At 44.3% G+C, this 19,355-nt stretch overlaps 1 protein-coding gene across 3 annotated transcripts in view; it reads left to right on the top strand.

Moving 5' to 3' along the window:
• The window catches only part of col6a2 (collagen, type VI, alpha 2), a 71,929-nt gene that overhangs the window by 17,803 nt on the left and 34,771 nt on the right, over positions 1-19,355 (top strand). For all 3 annotated transcript variants that reach the window (XM_048534024.2, XM_048534023.2, XM_048534026.2), the window contains exons 4-11: positions 1,052-1,072; positions 2,529-2,594; positions 5,441-5,494; positions 5,589-5,633; positions 9,468-9,494; positions 10,740-10,766; positions 11,327-11,371; positions 15,942-15,995. In XM_048534024.2, coding sequence (XP_048389981.1) covers positions 1,052-1,072; positions 2,529-2,594; positions 5,441-5,494; positions 5,589-5,633; positions 9,468-9,494; positions 10,740-10,766; positions 11,327-11,371; positions 15,942-15,995 — 339 coding nt within the window. The remainder of the gene's footprint in view (positions 1-1,051; positions 1,073-2,528; positions 2,595-5,440; positions 5,495-5,588; positions 5,634-9,467; positions 9,495-10,739; positions 10,767-11,326; positions 11,372-15,941; positions 15,996-19,355) is intronic.

The raw sequence follows: 19,355 nt of genomic DNA, 5'->3' as shown, positions 1-19,355 counted from the left end.
CTCTTCCCTCCTCTTGTTGTCTAGTATCCTTCACAATCTAACAAATTCCTCTTTAGATAGCTGGAAATCGCACCTTCCAAAGTGTTAGATAGAACAAGCTCCATGAAAGCAGCCAGCACTGATTTGTTGGAACCTGCTTCTCACCACAACTGGAAACCAAACAGAAACTTTATTACCCAGTTGGATGTTTTAATAACTATTCACCAAACGTCTCCTCCGTCCCAAATCACACCCAGTTACTAACTAGGAATGGAGCAGCACAGAAAGGAAAGGATTTGTCTTTTGCTTTAAAATCCAGCCATCTCTTTTCCTTTGGGCCTGCCTAATCCTGGAGACTCCAGGACAGCCTTGGTGGTTTGGCAACCCCTGTGTTAACTCCTGCCCAATTGCATGTCCTCATTATGGGATCTGGTGGTCTAGGAGTGACCTGACTGATACCACTTAGCATTACTTCAGAAATCCTTCCACACTGCAGTTGAGCGAGGGACATATCAGTCATGTCTTGGAATTGGATAGGTTCCAAGTGAACCTACTTTAAAGTTCAAGAGCAGACAACGTGTCCTGAGGATCACAGTTCAGTGAAAGGAGGACAGATAAATCCTTGATAAGTTGATGCTGCTGCATTGCCAGATGCATCCTGCTATGAACAAAATCCATAGGTCTCCATATGGCTCTCAGATGTGAATAAGGAATGTTGAATCCTTCCCTGCTTGGCCAGTGTCAGTATTCAACCATAAAATCTGGACCTGCATTTTGAAAGCCCAAATCAAAACCAAATAAAATCTCATTTAACATAGGATGGCTTGTGTCTGCAGAAACAACAAGACCTAAAGGTAATACGAAGGATTTGAGCTATTGTGTGCAGCACTCATTCTTGTTTCCTTTAATGATGCAATAAAGGTTATGGAACGTAACCCAGCCTCCATCCCAGCACTGTTAGGTATGCTGTCAAATGTGCTAATAACTTGCTTCAGGATAAGCCATTGTTTTAATCTGACTTGTTTGTCTGTGAGGTCTATTGATGGGTTTTCAACTGGTTTATGTTTTACAGAAAACAGAAGCCTTCAATGACGTGAGTACAACTACATTCTTACTTGACACTTTTTCTTTAGACTAACCTACATTTATGTCAAATCAATAAGCAATAATAGATTCCTGCACGTTCGGTGAATGATGGTGGCTCATAAAGCCACATTTTGCCCCACAGGCTATTGTTTACAACTTCCAACTTGAGTATGATTAGTTTTCACAGAACTGTTACAGTGCAGAAAGAGGCCATTCAGCCCATCACGTCTGCACTAGCTTTTGAGCATTTTAATTCAGTGTCAATCTCCTGCCCTTTCTTTCCCACAATCCTCGACATTGTTCCTTTTTGATAAATAAGCATCCAATGCCCTCAACTGAAACTCTCTTCACCACACTTCCAGGCACTGCATTCCATTCTCTATCTACTTGCTGCACGAGAAAGTTTTTTCCTCACTTGCTTCTTTTACAAAGCTCTTTAAAAATGTTGCTATCAAGCCCTCAGTCAGTTTGCAAGCAGAAACTGTTTCTCCCTATCTGCTCTGTCTAAGCCCCTCGAGGTTTTGTAAACTATCAAATCGTCCACTTAGCCTTTGACAACCTTCAGGTCCTGGTTCTATATAGTACCAAGGAGGCAAGGTTGGCTGAGGGGAGATTTTCTTCAGGCCCTGGGGATTTTTGGAAGTTGTGTTGTTCCAGTAATTCTGTCTCCATCCTCTTCGGCTTGCACTGCCACACAGTGTGCTTGCAGTGTTCAATAGACTTTTCCCCTCCTCTACCTGCTCTCATAACCCTCCACAATCCCAGCTAAGATGATAACTTCTCCGCTTCCATTGGAACCAGGTAAGCTTTCCTTTTAAGAGTTCAAAAGACTCCGCTGTAGTTTCTCTTGTTTCGATTTAATTCCTCATCAGGAATTGCCTTTGAAACACAAGGCAATTATAGTGGGGATTAGGCGGTTAATTGCAAAAATAGCGCAGAGAAAGGGAAACCGGGTTACCTCAAGATGGGTGTGGAGTGAAGCCAGCAAGTGCAGTTTGCAGTGTTCCAAATTGAGCCAGGGAATAAACTGGTTTAGGGCGGGTGCTGTCAATGGAATGGGGAGAGGAGAGTGAAAGAGAAGAGAGTAAGAGAGGGCAAGTCAGGGGGAACTGCTCAATGTTTGCATCTTAGGGTGGTAAAATGAGATGCTTTTTGTGTTGCTGTTAAGTTTTATTCCACAGCGTATTGGATGCTGCTTGCCCATACTGTTTTCAGTGACTACCAGTTGTGTTTGCTTTGGAAGTTTCTGCTTACTCCTTCTACTTCTTATGTTGTGAATGTAACAAAGATGCATTTGGTGGTTACAGTGAAGAAAGGCAAGTTATTCTTCAGTTACTTTGCTCTAGCTTTCTGTCATTGATTATAGTCAATTAGGGATTATTCAATACAAATCTAGACCTGGTTTGAATATGGATTGGTGATTATCCGTTTCCCTTGTTAACTATTACACTCTTGACTTTCAGTGCTATAAAATGAAGTGTCTGGAATATCCAGGTGTATCTGGATTAAAAGGATTCAAAGGAAGAAAGGTAAGTGAAACCAAATTGTCTTTCATTTGAGAATGAAGGAGGAACATCAAACTGCAGTCTGAGAGGATTATGCTGGGGGTCTTTGATTCAGTGGACATTGTACATGGACTCCCTTGGTTGTTGAGGGATGGTGGAGCCTGATCCCTCCTGAATTGATTGTTCCCGCGCATTGGTGATGTGGCGAGATGGTGGAGACCATTCTCACGAAATGTGGATCTCACTGTCTGAACCTAGTCTAAGATTTCAAGAGAGGTTCCAGGTCCAGAGGAGCAATCCTGAGGCAGTATGTTGCCACAGCTGGACATACTTGTCCATTACTTTCCAGTTTCTGGGAGGGATGGAGAGAGTTGAGATGTTAGCAATCAGCAGCAATGAGGCTGGAGGAGTGAGGAAACGTGGCTCCAATTGTGTTGAGGACAAGCGAGGGCAGTGAAAAATGTTAAGGCTCAGAAATAACTAGAGAGGCCCTCTAGTCAGTGTAAGTGAAACAACCAGTTGTGGCTTTGGTTAGAACGTCTCCGTCAGAGCTAACCCAGCGGAGAGTTTACTGCTTTAAGCATTTGAGAACGAAAACGAGCTCCCGAGTGCTACTGATGCCAACTGCCCGCAAGCCTCTGTGACTGAGTCCAGCCAGTATCGATGACTGAGATGTGCACCCTTCTGGGATAACTGACCTCTCCTGAGCTGGCAGCAGGAGCCTGCACTTTGGCTCGAGTGTGTGGCTGTTGGGTGAGCTCGCAATGCCCTTTTATCACATAACAGGCCCTCTCGTCTATTAAATGGTCAGTCCGTCAAGGTCCCAGAGGACCAAGGCACAGCCAGAGGAGAGAACAACACTGGGAATTTGCGGGAACCTCGCTTTGAAACATGTAGCACACCCAGCTCCTTAAAATGTCACATTAGTGCCTCAAACCCAACTGTGATACCGATTGTATCAGAGATAATGGGAACTGCAGATGCTGGAGAATTCCAAGATAATAAAATGTGAGGCTGGATGAACAACAGCAGGCCAAGCAGCATCTCAGGAGCACAAAAGCTGACGTTCAAAGCCAACCTTCAGTTCACCTGGGCCATCTCCAGCACATCCCTCACCTTCCTGGACCTCTCAGTCTCCATCTCAGGCAACCAGCTTGTAACTGATGTCCATTTCAAGCCCACCGACTCCCACAGCTACCTAGAATACACCTCCTCCCACCCACCCTCCTGCAAAAATTCCATCCCCTATTCCCAATTCCTCCGCTGCATCTGCTCCCACGATAAGACATTCCACTCCCGCACATCCCAGATGTCCAAGTTCTTCAAGGACCGCAACTTTCCCCCCACAGTGATCGAGAACGCCTTTGACCGCGTCTCCCGTATTTCCCGCAACACATCCCTCACACCCCGCCCCCGCCACAACCGCCCTAAGAGGATCCCCCTCGTTCTCACACACCACCCTACCAACCTCCGGATACAACGCATCACCTCTGACACTTTCGCCATTTACAATCCAACCCCACCACCCAAGACATTTTTCCATCCCCACCCCTGTCTGCTTTCCGGAGAGACCACTCTCTCCGTGACTCCCTTGTACGCTCCACACTGCCCTCCAACCCCACCACACCCGGCACCTTCCCCTGCAACCACAGGAAATGCTACACTTGCCCCCACACCTCCTCCCTCACCCCTATCCTAGGCCCCAAGATGACATTCCACATTAAGCAGAGGTTCACCTGCACATCTGCCAATGTGGTATACTGCATCCACTGTACCCGGTGCGGCTTCCTCTACATTGGGGAAACCAAGCGGAGGCTTGGAGACCGCTTTGTAGAACACCTCCGCTCAGTTCGCAACAAACAACTGCACCTCCCAGTCGCAAACCATTTCCACTCCCCCTCCCATTCTCTAGATGACATGTCCATCACGGGCCTCCTGCACTGCCACAATGATGCCACCCGAAGGTTGCAGGAACAGCAACTCATATTCCGCCTGGGAACCCTGCAGCCTAATGGTATCAATGTGGACTTCAAGAGTTTCAAAATCTCCCCTTCCCCTACTGCATCCCTAAACCAGCCCAGTTCATCCCCTCCCCCCACTGCACCACACAACCAGCCCAGCTCTTCCCCCCCACCCACTGCATCCCAAAACCAGTCCAACCTGTCTCTGCCTCCCTAACCAGTTCTTCCTCTCACCCATCCCTTCCTCCCACCCCAAGCCGCACTCCCATCTACCTACTAACCTCATCCCACCTCCTTGACCTGTCCGTCTTCCCTGGACTGACCTATCCCCTTCCTACCTCCCCACCTATACTCTCTCCACCTATCTTCTTTACTCTCCATCTTCGGTCCGCCTCCCCCTCTCTCCCTATTTATTCCAGTTCCCTCTCCCCATCCCCCTCTCTGATGAAGGATCTAGGCCCGAAACGTCAGCTTTTGTGCTCCTGAGATGCTGCTTGCCCTGCTGTGTTCATCCAGCCTCACATTTTATTATCTTGTGATACCGATTGTTGCTGGTTCACACTAAGGGAGTGTGATGCAGTCAAAGGAATCCATTCTTGGGTGGGGCATTAAACCGGGGCCCTACCTAACTTATTGACTGGAGATAATAGAACTGGAGGCGTTCCTCACAAGTATCCTGGCCAACATTCATCCCTTAAGCAACTACAGATGAACTAATTGCTCATTGTTGAAGATCGTGGAATGCTATTAAATGCATAACGGACACATGCTTCACCTATCTGATAATAATAACTGCACTTCAAAGTGAGAGAACACTCTGGGGCATCTCCCAAAAATAAGATAAGTTGCAATTATAAATGCAAGTAGAAACATGAAATAATGTAAATGTGTAATCTTTGACCCTTGTAGGGAGAAAAGGGAAGCAGTGGTGAGAGGGGTGATCCAGGACCATCAGGACGGCAAGTAAGTCTTATTGTTTATCAAGAGATTTATGTTTGCAACGGCAGCTTTGTATTCACCATATGTATGAATAAACAGTTTGTTTCTTCTTGTGTAGGGCGATCCTGGTATCGAAGGCCCCATTGGATTCCCTGGTCCTAAGGTAAGAGATGAAGGCACTTGTTTACTGCTTTCCTGGGCCTTGTGGGGCTTCTAGGATTCCACCAACTCATGTTCCCCAGCCCACAGACCTGAGGGGACCCTGCTAATCTCTCCACACCAAGGAATCTTACCTTATTAAACTCTGCTGCTTGTTCATTTCTCTTGACTGCAAAAATAATTGTCTTCTTCTCAGCCAAAGAGTAAAACAGCATGGAAACAGGCCCTTCAGCCCAAACTGGTTCACACTGACCAAGGTGCACACTCAGCTAGTTCCAATTATCCACATTCGGCCCATATCCCTCCAAAATTCTTCTCATCTATGTACCTATCTAAATGTTTTTAAATATTGCCATTATACCTGCCTCAATCACTTTCTCTGGCAGTCCATTCCATGTTGGCATCACTTTTCATATGAAGAAGTTCCTTCAGGTCCTGCTTAAATCAGTCCCCTCTCACCTTAAACCTATGCCCTCTAATTTTCAATTCCCCATCCCTGGAAAAAAGACTTTATGCATTCATCTTACCTATGCCGCTCATGATTTTATGCACCACGATACATCAGCCCTCATTCTCCTACATTCCAAAGAATAAGGTCTTACCCTGGCCAACCTCTTCCTATAAGTCAGGTATACTAGTCCTGGCAACATCCTCATAAATTTTTTTAGAACAAAGAACAAAGAAAATTACAGCACAGGAACAGGCCCATCGGCCCTCCAAGCCTGCGCCAATGCAAATCCTCTACATCTTAAATGTCGCTATTGTGCCCACCTCTACCACCTCCGCTGGCAATGCATTCCAGGCACCCACTACCCTCTGCACAAAGGACTTTCCACACGTTTCTCCCTTAAACTTTTCCCATCTCACCTTGAAATCGTGACCGCTAGTAACTGAGTCCCCCATTCTGGGAAAAAGCTTCTTGCCGTCCACCCTGTCCGTACCTCTCATGATTTTGTAGACCTCAATCAGGTCCCCCCTCAACCTCCGTCTTTCTAACATAAATAATTCTAATCTACTCAACCTCTCTTCATAGCTAGCACTCTCCATACCAGGCAACATCCTGGTGAACTTCTTCTGCACCCTCTCTAAAGCATCCTCATCCTTTTGATAACATGGTGAACAGAAGTGCAGAATGTGGCTATTTGGCCCATTTGAGTCTGCATTGACCCTCCAAGGGTGGGAAGTCTTTTGTGCAGAGGGTAGTGGGTGCCTGGAACGCGTTGCCGGGATTAGGAATACACAGTATTCCAAATGTGGTCGAGTGAAAGTTCTGTATAACTGCAACATGACCTGCCATCTCTTGTACTTGTACTCTTGTACTCAATGTCCCATCTGATGAATGAAAGCATCTTTGCACACTTCGCGGTTTAACAATGTCTTTTCTATAACTTGGTGACCAAAACTGTACACAGTACTCCAAGTGCGGGCCTCACCAGCGACTTACACACTGTAACATAATGTCCCAACTCCTATACTCAATGCTTCAACCGATGAAGGTCAACATGCTAAATGCCTTCTTCACCACCCTGTCCACCTGTGATGCTGCTTTTAATGAACTTTAGTGTACTCCTAGGTCCCCCTGTTACACAACACTCCTTAGGACCTTACCATTTACAGTACAACTTGGTTTGACTTTCCAAAGTGCAACACCTCACACCAATCTGTATTGAACTGTATTTTCCAATCCTCAGCCCACTTCCCCATCTGACCATTTTTGTCATCTTTGATCACCTTCCTCCCTATCAATGATATCTCTGAAATTTGTATCATTTGCAAACTTACTAATCATGCCCTGTACATTCGCATTCAGATCATTTATATAAATAACAAAAGTCCCAGTACCAACCCCTGTGGCACACGACTAGTCACAGCCTCCAGTGCATCACCCTCTGCTTCCTATCATCAAGTCCCTAAACTGCTTTCTCTACAGATTTCAACATGTGGCAGGTGGGTAGGGTGATGTCGTGTGGAGTATGGGTGGCACGGTGGCCCATTGGTTAGCACTGCTGCTTCACAGTGCCAGTGACCTGGGTTCGATCCCACCCTCGGGTGACAGTCTGTGTGGAGTGTCCATATACTCCCAATGTCTGTGTGGGTTTCCTTCAGGTGCTCTGGTTTCCTTCAAAGCTGAAAGATGTACCGGTTAGGTGGATTGGCTGTGGTAAATACAGGCAGAGGGTGGGATACTCCTTGGAGGGTCATTGCAGACTCAAATGGCCACATTCTGCACTGTAGGGATTCTATGATTCTGACGAGTGTTATAGCTTTACACTAGGCATAGACAAATGTGCTAAATGACTTCTGTTAAAGTGAGGCTAAGTCACATGGAACTAGAACCTAGGTCCAAATAAGACGTCTTTCTATAGTTATGTTCACTAAAGCTCATCCACTGTTGTTCACCTATGAGAGCATAGTCCTCTCAATGGTTCAGGGAGTGTTGGGAGGCAGCATAGGCAGGGGGTTGAAAAGAGACAGTGGGCTGATCCTACCTGGTTGAAGCAACATTTTGATTAGATGTGTGACTAACATTGAGGCTGCAGTCACACCGCGGTGTGGAGTTGGCCAGCCACTTCGATTAAGTAGGTTTAGAATGCACAGAAGCTCCATCCACATCTGTGTGTTGCACTTTTTTAAAAAAAGATTACCAGCCCCATAATTTTAATCCCTTTGGGTTTTCTTTGCAATCGGTTCTCATTAAGAAGAGTGGTATTTAATGACCATCTCTAATTACCTGGTTGTGGGCCTCATTTGATTTGAGAATTCCCAAAGTATACCAGAGAATGCACTTTCATTTGAGTTTTTATAATAATCAGACTGCTTTACCATTACTTTTATGGGTACTAACATTTTGTTTCCTTTTTTTGTGTAAGTCAAATATTTCAACTTTCAAAAACTGTATTCAAATTCACAAACTGCTGTGGTTAGGTGATTAGGCCCTACTTTTGAATTTCGAGTCCAGGAGCACAACCGTGGAATGCCTAAATACAGGTTGCCCTGAGTCTACTGGACATGAATCCATTCTAGCCTGAGTTTCTGACTCAAGGAGCTTACAGGAGTAAATTCCTGTGAGGAGTGCTTCTCCAAGGCAAGAGTGCTTGGCGGTCAGAGTAAAGGGGATCTCAGAGCATAAGGGGGAAATAGTTATTATTTATTGTTAGCGTGTGCTATTAGATGATGCCCAATCACATAGAGCCGGAACCTGAGGGGGAGAGGTTCTGGTGGAGTCAATAACCCACTTCCACCCAAGTCACTGTTGTTGGGTCTGCATGTGCTGCTGCTGTACACCAGACATGGAACCCTAGAGCTGTTGGCCACCATCTTTGTCGTCCTTTGAACTCAGTCCTTGATCCCAGCAACGGGCCCTCGTCAAGTGTGCGAGCAGAGGGCAGGTCAGTCAGGGCTCTGTGAATATTGAGGGTGCACGTCAGAGATCAGACTGTTCTAACACTCGATATCTGATCCATTCAGGTGTAAAAATTGGCACAGGGCTTATGGAAAGGGTGGCATAAGGTAGCCCCCACAGATGCCAAGGTGGTAATTGAGCAGTGTCGACCACCTAGTTCTCATTTCCATTGACTTGAATGGGGTGGGAATTTAGCACATTCGACACTTGCAGGGTGGCAGGGGTGAATTACTCTGTGTAAGAATCAGCCATAGGTATATAACAACAAGCTGTTCTGTTCCTTGGGATTACCTCTCATAATCACGTAAATATGTTATTTTTTCTGCCCTTTTAGCAACACATGGCTTGGACAATTGGTGTGCACTGGATTGAGGCATGCCAGTATCTTGTGCTCCGATTGGCTATGTTAATATGTCTCTTTTCTTCCTTTCACAGGGTTATCCGGGAATTCTAGGTGAAAAGGTAAGACCCTTTTTTTATCAAATCTCCAACTCTGACTTCCAAGCAGAGCTGTCACGTATTAGAACCCAGCTGGCATCATTAATGTGTCTTTGAAAGTTTGGCCCCCCCAGTCCCTCCAACATGTTCCACAAATCAAGCATTGTGCCCAGGGTACTAACTGGGCCTGGCTAGTGTGCGGCCTGTGCCAAGTGTTATGCTACTCCTGGACCTGGATTCCATTGGGACGCTATAGGTGCTAAGTGGGCATCCAGTGTGCAGGCCGCAAGTTGGGCGTGTGGTACTCAAGGGACACGTCCTCCTCACTGTTGGCATCGTGACATGCAGTGGAGACTTGAATTTCTCGCCAACCTTGAATGGAGGAAATGGTTGTAGCAGGCAGGGTTGTAGAGAATCGAGAATAAAACTGAAAGGGGTGGGGCTAAAAGCAGGACTGTCAGTGGCCTCCAAAGGTGTTGCTTAGACCCACCCAGAGCCGAATGAGCTCTCTGGTTTGAGATCAACATCAGTTGGAGGATCCCAATTAGAGTAGACCTAGATCAGCCTATTTCAACAAGCTCCCAGGTGAGCGTTTGTTACCTGATTCAACTTTGGGTAGCATTGTTTGGTTTTGGCCATTCACAGCCTAATGTTTCTATTCTGTGTCATGTCCATTGGGCCTGATCCTACTGGGAACAGCAGTAATTGTACCCACCCTGGAAAATAGGAATTTAGAACCTAACAAAGTGATCACACGTCAGTTAGTTCGTAAGACTGGTGGCACCTGGTTCAACCTCTCACTGACGCCATTACAAGATGGCAACAGGGCCCAATGCAGATTACGTCAACCAACAGTAGTTTGAGACCGTACCACCACCCTCTGTGGAGGGACTCCAGTCCCACCAACCCTCTGTGCTAGCACCTTCTCTTCATGCAGGTGGGAGCAAGCATCACATGGTGGGAAGATGTGGGATTTTGAAATTACCCAGAGAAAGCTGAAGTCCAGGGGAGAGCACAAGAACCCCAGCACAAAGCTGAACTCCGTCACACTGGCCTGTTCCAAGGTTGCAAGAAGGAACAATTGAATGAATTTGGAGAAACGGGTCAGTCATGAGAGTTTCTTTTTCATAATCCATGTGCCTTAATGACACTGCAGAGTGGGGGAGATTGTCCCCCTGAATCTTTCTGTTCATTCACCTCAATCCTTCTGGGTTTAAATTTAATAATGATACTTATGATGTATGAACATCTTCCTCTTTATGATTACAGGGTGAAATTGGAGCTGAAGGAAAGAAGGTGAGATCTCTTTTGTGAGTTAGACTCTGTCTGTCTCATGTTTACATTCATGCTGTTTCGCTCTCTTTTGTGGTATCTTTTGCACTTTCTCACATTATCCCTCTTGCAGATTATTGTTCTCGCTCTGTCTCAAGCTCAGTCTCATGCTCTCTGAGGATGTCCCTCACTTTCTGTCATGTGCCACCTCTCACATGCACACTCCATCTCATGCACACTCTTTTACATTTCTTTTGTGCTTCCTCTTACTCTCTCTCTCTCTCTCTCTCTCTCTCTCTCGCAGGCACACTCCTGGTGTCTTGCACTCATCCTCACCAACTCTCTTGCCCTCCTGTCACTGTCACTCATTCTTATGCTGTCCCACATTCTGTCTTCCTTACTCTCTCTATGATGCCGTCTCTCTCTTACTCTCAATCTCTCATCTTCTCTTTTGTGCTCTCTCTCATGCTGCCTCCTGCTCTCACTGTCTCTCATGAGCTACATTTAATACTTTACCTGTTTTAGATTGTGAGCCTGTCAATGAATCCCTAACACTATCTCATTATTTCTCATGTATCCTTTAGGGTATTGCTGGATTACCAGGTCGAGATGGGATTAATGGACAGAAGGTAGGTGCTTTGATCCCATACTGGATGAAATGAATTAAACACTAATGGCCATGCTCAGTGACATACCACAGGGATCAATTCTGGGTCCTTTATTGTTTGTGATATTCATAAATGTTGTGGATGAAAATGTTAAGGGGGAGGAGGTGGTGGAGGATTAAAAGTAAATTTGCAGAGGACACAAAGATTACCTGGGTGGATGACAGTGAGAAGGAAAATGGAAATGTTGGGTTACAGGAGAATATAAACAGATTGGTCAGATGGGTAGATCAGTGGCAGACTATTTATGCCTGATAAATGGGAGGTGATGAAATTTGGAAGGAGAAACAAGATAAGGACACTTGGGAAGCTGAGGGGAAGGGAGGAATCTTGTGGTTCTTGTGCCTGAAAGGGGCAGAGCAGGTTAATAGGCTCATTAAGAAGGCGTACAAAACACTTGCCTTTATTAATCAAGGCATAGAGTAGAAGAGTTGGGAGGTTAAATTGCAGCTGTACAGGACTTTGGTTAGGTCACAACTGGAGTATGTGTGCAGCTCTGGTACAAAAAGGATGTGATTGCACGAGGGGAGAGTGTGGAGGAGATCCACCTGGGATGGAGCAGTTCGGCTATGAAGAGAGGCTGGATAAGCTCAGGCTGTTTCCTTTGGGGTGGAAAAGGTTGAGGGAGGCTCTGTTTGACTTATGTAAGGTGATGAGAGGCAGGGTGAATAGAAAGGAGATAGTCCCCTTAATCAAGGGGTTGCGGATGAGGCGGCACACTTTTAAAGTGAGATGCAGGAGATTTAGAGGCTATTGGAAGAAAACCTCTTCCACCCAGAGGGCAGTGGCGGTTGGTAATGCACTGCCTGGGAGGGTAGTTGAGGCAGGAAACCTCACAACCTTTAACAGGTACTTGGATGAGCTCTTCAAGTGTCATAACATTCAAGACTGTGGGACTAGTATAGATTTAGTGTAATTTGGGTGGTACAAACTCAATAGGCCAAAGGGTCTCTCCCGTATTGTATGATTCTGTAGTCAGGAATGTGTAGATTCTAGTCTGGTCTCAAACAATACTATAGAGTCTATAAGTTTCTCCGCCCATACGTCAATCAACAAACATATAGATTTGGACCCCATATACAAACCCATTTGGATCAAAACCGGAAATGACAGCACTCACCATAATGGACTGTACAGTGTAAATTCTAAGCAGAGTAGGATAACATCGTTTCATCAGAGGCTCCACTGATGATGTCACCTAACATGGTGACAAAATGTCTGAACAAAAACAGCCAGCTCAGTGACCATGTCAACAAACCTCAGTACTGTAGAGCCCCTGGAAGCTCTTTGGAACAGCTTCAGGAAAAGGTAAAGTCAGAAGAAGTGAGGGAAATGTCAAGCTACAGGGACAGGGGAGTGTTTGGATAAGAATAAACCAAGTGAGCCCTGAAGAGTCAATGACAATAGCAAAGAGAATTAGTCAGTAAGGTGACACAAGCTAAAGGCATGGTAACTCTGAAATATTTGTGACAAATTAGATGAATTAATAACAAGGATAGAAATTGATGGATTTTATTTAATAACCATTACAGAGATATGGTTTGAACATGATCAATGTTGGGAACTAGATATTAAATTAACGGCTTGAAGAGAAGGGTAAATTGGGAAAGGAGAAACAGCTGCCCTAATGATAAGGAATGAGATAAAGATAGTGAAGAGAAAAGTATATTGTCTCAGAAAATCAGGAAGCAGAGTTAGAGCTAAGCAACAGTAAGGGGGAAAAAACAATGGTTGGAATTAATTTTTATTAGTAGATTTGGAAATTTTATTAAACAACATGAAGGTAAACAAACAATGGATGCCTTTTAGAGAATAATACATAATTTGACAAAAGAAGCTATTTTTAATGTACAAAAATCCCACAGAGTGATCCGCCCGTGGGTTGACAAGGGGTGTTAAACTTAATGTCAAACCACAGGAAAAGTTTATAATGCTGCCAAAATGACTAGTGAGCCTTAGGTTTGGGGGAATGTCAGAAATCAACAATCAAACACCAGAATTTATTAAGGAAAGAGAATATCAGCGTAGACTACAAGAGAGATGAAGAACAGATTGTAAACATTTCTATAAATGTCAGTAGGAAAAGTTTAAAGGAAGTAAATGTGGCTTCGTTGGAAGTGGAAGCAGAAACTGTAAGGAAAAGGCAGAGACTGCAAAAACTGTCTTGTAACATCGTTCTTGCGAAGATTTGTAGCTCGAGTTGTGGAGGAGGTTGTTGGCTTGCTTGCCGAGCTGGCTGGTTATCGCACAGAAGTTTCATCGCCATGCTAGGTAACATCATCAATGTGGCCTCCGATGAAGCGATGTTGTTCTAGTCTGCTTGGAATTTATATGCTCTGGCCTGTGAAGTTGGTTTGTGTCATTTGCAGTTCTTTTTAGCATGGGTTTGTATATGGGCTCTAATTCTACATGTTCATTGATCGCATTATGGGTTGAAAACTAGGCCACTAGGAATTCCCCATGCGTGTCTGTGTTTGGCTTGAGCTAGGATGGTCACATTGTCCCAGTTAAATTGATGGCCTTCATGGTCCATGAGCACTGAGATAAGGGAAAGTTTGTTGTGTTGTTTTGCTACTAACTGATGTTCGGGTATCCCTCCTGTTTGGCCGATGTAATGTTTGTTGCAGTCATTGCAAGGTATTTTGTAGACTGTGTTGCTCCTGCATGTATGGGGTTTTTGGTCATTGTGAGTGTTTGTTGTTGTGAGACCATACAAGGCCTCACACCTAACATGCATTGTCTGACCTAAAATGTCACCTCTTCTTTGCACTGATAAAACCTTTAGTTCTCACAGGATAGGCACATGAAAGGAATTCATGGATTTACGTATACATATTAATCAATTAAAACCTTCTAACTGATTGAAGAGTTAACAGCATCTTAGGTTTGTTTAGTACATCCTCATCAATGGTGTGACTCTTTGATCTTTTACATTCTGATACTCTTTCACTGTCTGATACCACTCTCACACTAACACCTGAAAATGGAGTAAGACTCCAAAAGCTTGTTTATTCAAATAAATCTGTTGGACTATAACCTGGTGTTGTGTGATTTCTGACTTTGTAACAGTCTTCAAAGCAGAAACTACAGAACATCTTCCAGAAATAATGAGGAACCAGGGCATTGGTGAGAATGAGGATTTAAATAAACCTCGTATAAGTTTTTTTTAAGTACCAGCAAGTTTTGTGGAACTGAGTGCAACAATTCCCTGGAGCTGATGAAGTGTATCCAAGGATTTAAGAAGAGGGCAAGAGCTGCAGTGATAGTTGATCCATTGATCTTTATCTCAGATTTTGGAAAATTCTGTAAGAACAGTTCCCAAGGATTAGAAGGTAGCAAACAGTATGCTGCTAATTAAGAGGAAGAGACAAATCACAAAGCTACAGGCCAATGAGCCTGACATCAGTAGCTGGAATTTGATATTAAGGTATGTCATTGAATGTAAGTGGCACTGACAAGGCCAGATTTATTGCCCTGCTCTAATTGCCCTTGTGAAGGTGCTAGTAAGCTGCCTGGTTGAACCTTGTAATACAGATATTCTTATAGCACTTTTTCTCCTGTAATGGCTTGCTCACTTACTTCAGAGTTAGCAGTGAACCAAACTGCATTCACAGGTAGGCAGACTGGATAAGGACGGCAGATTTCCTTCCCTAAAGGACAGTTGGGAACCAGATGGGTTTTTACAACAATCACTGGTCACTGATTAAAATGAAATTTTATTCCATATTTATTAATTAACAGAATTTAATTTACTCCAGCTGCGGTGGTGGAATTTGAAACAAAGGAATCTTATTGCAGTTTTGCAGAGTATTAGCGATGCCACGCATGAACAAGTGTGTGCAATTTTCTTTCCTTACTTAATGAAAGACAAATCTGCCCTAAAGGTGATGCAGTGAAAGCACACTAGACTGGTTCCTTGGCTGAGGGGAGTTGACCTGTAAACAGCAATTGAGAAAACTGGAACTGTTTTACCTGGAGTTTTTAAAAAATGAAAGGTGATCTAATTGAGGCGCACAACATTCTAAAGAAACTTGGCAGGGTAGAAACTGAGAAAATCTTTCCACCGAATGGGGAATGCAGAACAGGGCGCCCATCACTAATAAGGCCAGCTCTGGGGGCAGTTAAGAGTCAGTCACATTGTGGTCGTTCTGGAGTCATGTGTAGCCCAGATAGTATGTGGGTGGCAGATTTATCTTCCCTGCAATGTCTTTCGAACAATTAACAGTTACAGTTGCTGAGTTTAGTTTCTAATTCTAGATGTATTCACTGACGGCTGTCATAGTGAGGATTAATCTCAGAACTTCAGCCTGCCCCTCTAGATCATCAGTTCAGTGGCAGTACCACTATCTAACAACATGATATGGTGTATATGATAAACTTTGTTATTACACCTTTAGCATGCAGTACCATATGTCTGTTGTGTATAGATTTGGATCATGTAGCACAGTAAATGTAAATACTGCTGGTAAGATTAGATCATTCAGAGAAATTGGAGTGAACTTGGTGTTTTTTTCCTTTTGTTTCTGACTTTCAGGGAAAGCTTGGACGTATTGGACCCCCAGGATGCAAAGGGGACCCTGGTGACCCGGTAACTGAATCACTGTTGTCTTTCGGAGAATTAATTCAGTTCACCATCTGACTTAACCCTCATTACCTTCAGGGTTTTACTTTATGCTTGTCATTCAAGGAGTCCTCTTTTAGGCTTGTTTGTAATCAGCTTTGAAAATTTGCATTTAAAACGTAGACTCTAAAGTTCCCCTCTGCCCAGCCCCAGTATAATTGGGCAGGGAACCACAAAAAGTCTCTCGCATTCACCTTTCTTTACATCTCATTCTTTCCCTGTCGCTCAACCATTGTTCCTTCCTGCCTATCTTTGCTGTTTGCATTTATCAATCTCTCAGACCATATCCCTGTAAAGGTCCGTTCCTCAGACTGTTGATGCCGAATTCAATAACATCGCACCTTTGTTGCATGCAGAGCTCTGCCCATCTGATTCCAATGCCCTGTCATCTTGATTCACTCATGACATTTTATGGAATAATGAAAATCTTGCAAATTTCAGCTCTCCAAATTATATTATCTTCATACCAAGCCAGTGGAAAAAACACCACCACCACTTCATTCTGAGTTCACTCATTAATTTTTCTTCATGTATAAATATTCTTGACTGAAATATTTTTTCTGACTTCAAGTGGAGTTCCCACATGCTTTCCATAACAAAAACCTGTCAGCCAGATGCTTGCTTTCCCCCTCCATACTGAATGCTTCTCACCAACTGTTTAAGCTTATGAAGGTCCAACTTTGTCCAGATTTCACAATAGTCCTTGAATAGTTGACGTTTTTCTGGTGCAAGATGAAAATGAAGCTGGTAAAATCCTTTTGGGCATTTACTACTGTGTAAATTCCCCTTTTCTGTCTCCTAAATGGCAATTGACTTATCCCCCCCCCCACAACCATGCTGCTCCCACCCATCCCTTTTTTCTGTGCTGGAGTTGGTCCCCTCTCCAGCTCACTTTTCCAAAGCCATCTCCCTTTCGTGCAGCTAGCTGAACTTTTTAAACTGAATGTGAACATGATTTTCTGATTTACTACCTCTGCTCTTTAACCCACTGTTGATTTGATGTTGCGTTTTTATGCGGCGTCTTTAATGTTATAAAGTTACTAAAGGAGAAGGATACATAAGATGTGAGGTAAAGTCATCGAACTTCTCTCCCTCACTGACATGATCTGAAGATATTGCTGGCATGTTCCATATTTACACCACTGACCCAACTTCCTCCAGTGAAACCTTGAAGAAAACCAAAGCCCTTGTATTCGCTCTCAGCAGTAGCCTCCATTCCTCACTGCAGATTCTATCCCCTCTCCAGTAGTCTTTGTTCCAGGCTATACGTAATTTTGTCGCCTTATTTGACCCTGAATTGAGCCTTTGACTCCCACATCCTCCATTTCATTAAGATTACCTGCTTCTACCTTTGTAGTAACTGTCTCCTCTGCATCAGTCCACCACCACTGAAATCTCATCAATGTCACCTCGAGACTACTCTATTCCATTTCTCCCCAATGTAATATTCCATCATCTACCGCTGTTCAAGTTCAGTGCATTTGTATCCTAACACACGCTATGCTCTGTTCATCTATCAGCCCTCCTTGCTGGTTTAAATTGGCTTTTTTAAAAATTCATTAATGGGATGAGGGCATTGCTGACCAGGCAGAATTTGTTGCCCATTCCCAATTGCCCAGAGAGTAGTTCATAGTCCACCACATTGCTGTGGGTCTGGAGTCACATGTAGGCCAGACCAGGTGAGGACATTAGTGAACCTGATGGGTTTTTCTGACAATTGACAATGGATTCACAGTCATGATTAGATTGTTAATTCCAGATACCCATCTGCTGTGGTGGGATTCCAACCCCAGGTCCCCAGAATGTTATCTGGGTCTCTGGATTAAGAGTCCAATAACAATACCGCTAGGCCATCGCCTCCCCAATAGACTGTACACTGTATTCATGCTTCATTTTAAGACTACTCAAATGTCTCGACCATCTCCTGCTTCCGTATTTCTTCGTCTCTTCCTACTTTATAGCCTTGCAAGCATTCTGTGTTCTAGCTTCTTATTCAGCCCCTGTCTCTTTGTGCAATCATTTGGGGGCCATTCAGCTATCCATGTCCCAAACTCTCAAGTTTCCTCCCGAAAGTTTCGGCAAAAACCCTTCCATTGATTCCTTTGGCTTGATATCGACTTTTGGTCTAACGGCAGTCATGAAGCACTTTGGGATGTTTTACAAAGTTAAAAGTACTACATAAATGCAAGTTATTGGGCAAGCCAATTGTAAAGGTATATCCCGTGACTGACAGTAACGCGGTCATTATCTCAAAACCAGTTAATGGAAGCCCATTGTGTGCAGCTCACTTTGGAGATCTGGTGGGGATTCATGAACGCTTCAAGTGGCAACAGCTAAAGCTCAATTCATCACATGCCATCAGTCATTCAGCAGAAACAGGTACCCTTGTTTCTAAATGCTGCTCAGCATTCTTGTATTACTGCAGTAGAGACATAACACTCTGAGGAATGGACCTTTACAGGGATATGGTCTGAGAGAGGTTGATAAGTGCAGACAACAATGGTTGAGAAACAGGGAAAGAATGAGATGTAAGGAAGAATGAATGCGAGAGGCTACAGTGATCACCTGCCCACACCCAGCATCAGCCTGTGTTCACCTGGTTTCTTACATAGCAGACTCCCAGAAACCGACCTGGCTCTTTGGTGATTAGATTCTTTAACTGGCCGGTGATGATCGCTCAAATCATGAGCTCCCTGTTGTGAATGTCACCTTTCACCCGTCGCTCAATGGGTAGCTCTGAGTCAGATGGCCGTCTGTTCAAGTGGCACTCGAGTGAAAATATCTAGACTGATACTTGCCCAGTGCTGCTCTGTCAAAGGTGCTATCTTTTGAATGAGATGTTAACTAGAGGACGCATCTGCTGTCTAAGTTGGGAATATAAGATTCCATGGCACCGTTTTGAGGGGGTGAAATGGAGTTCTTGGCTTCCTGGCCAGCTTTTACCCCTCAGCAACATCAGTTGGGACATAGATTGTCTGGTCATCATCTCCATGCTGGTTGAATAAACTACTGTCCTTAAATTGGCAGTTGCATTTCCTACATTAGAATAGCGAGCATGCCACAGAAGTGCTGAATCAGATGAGACTACCCAAGGAGTTGACTGTGGAATTGAAATGGGAGTGATTCAGGGGCATGACTGGCAAACAGTTCTAGGCTCAGACTCCCATGTGCTCAACAGGTCAGTAGTTATATTGAATGAAAGATATGCCTGAAAGATCATTTCAAAATGTTGCCCGGCTGACTGGCGACCAAGGTATTACCAAAGAGCTGTGTATTTGTGGCTGCCAGAGTTAGACAGGGTTAATCAGTGCTTCTTGTTCATTATCC

The sequence above is a fragment of the Stegostoma tigrinum genome, chromosome 7, assembly GCF_030684315.1.
Source record: "Stegostoma tigrinum isolate sSteTig4 chromosome 7, sSteTig4.hap1, whole genome shotgun sequence".
Classification (NCBI taxonomy): domain Eukaryota; kingdom Metazoa; phylum Chordata; class Chondrichthyes; order Orectolobiformes; family Stegostomatidae; genus Stegostoma; species Stegostoma tigrinum.
Note: the sequence above shows the minus strand (reverse complement) of the source record. Positions and strands in the feature narration are given on the sequence as shown.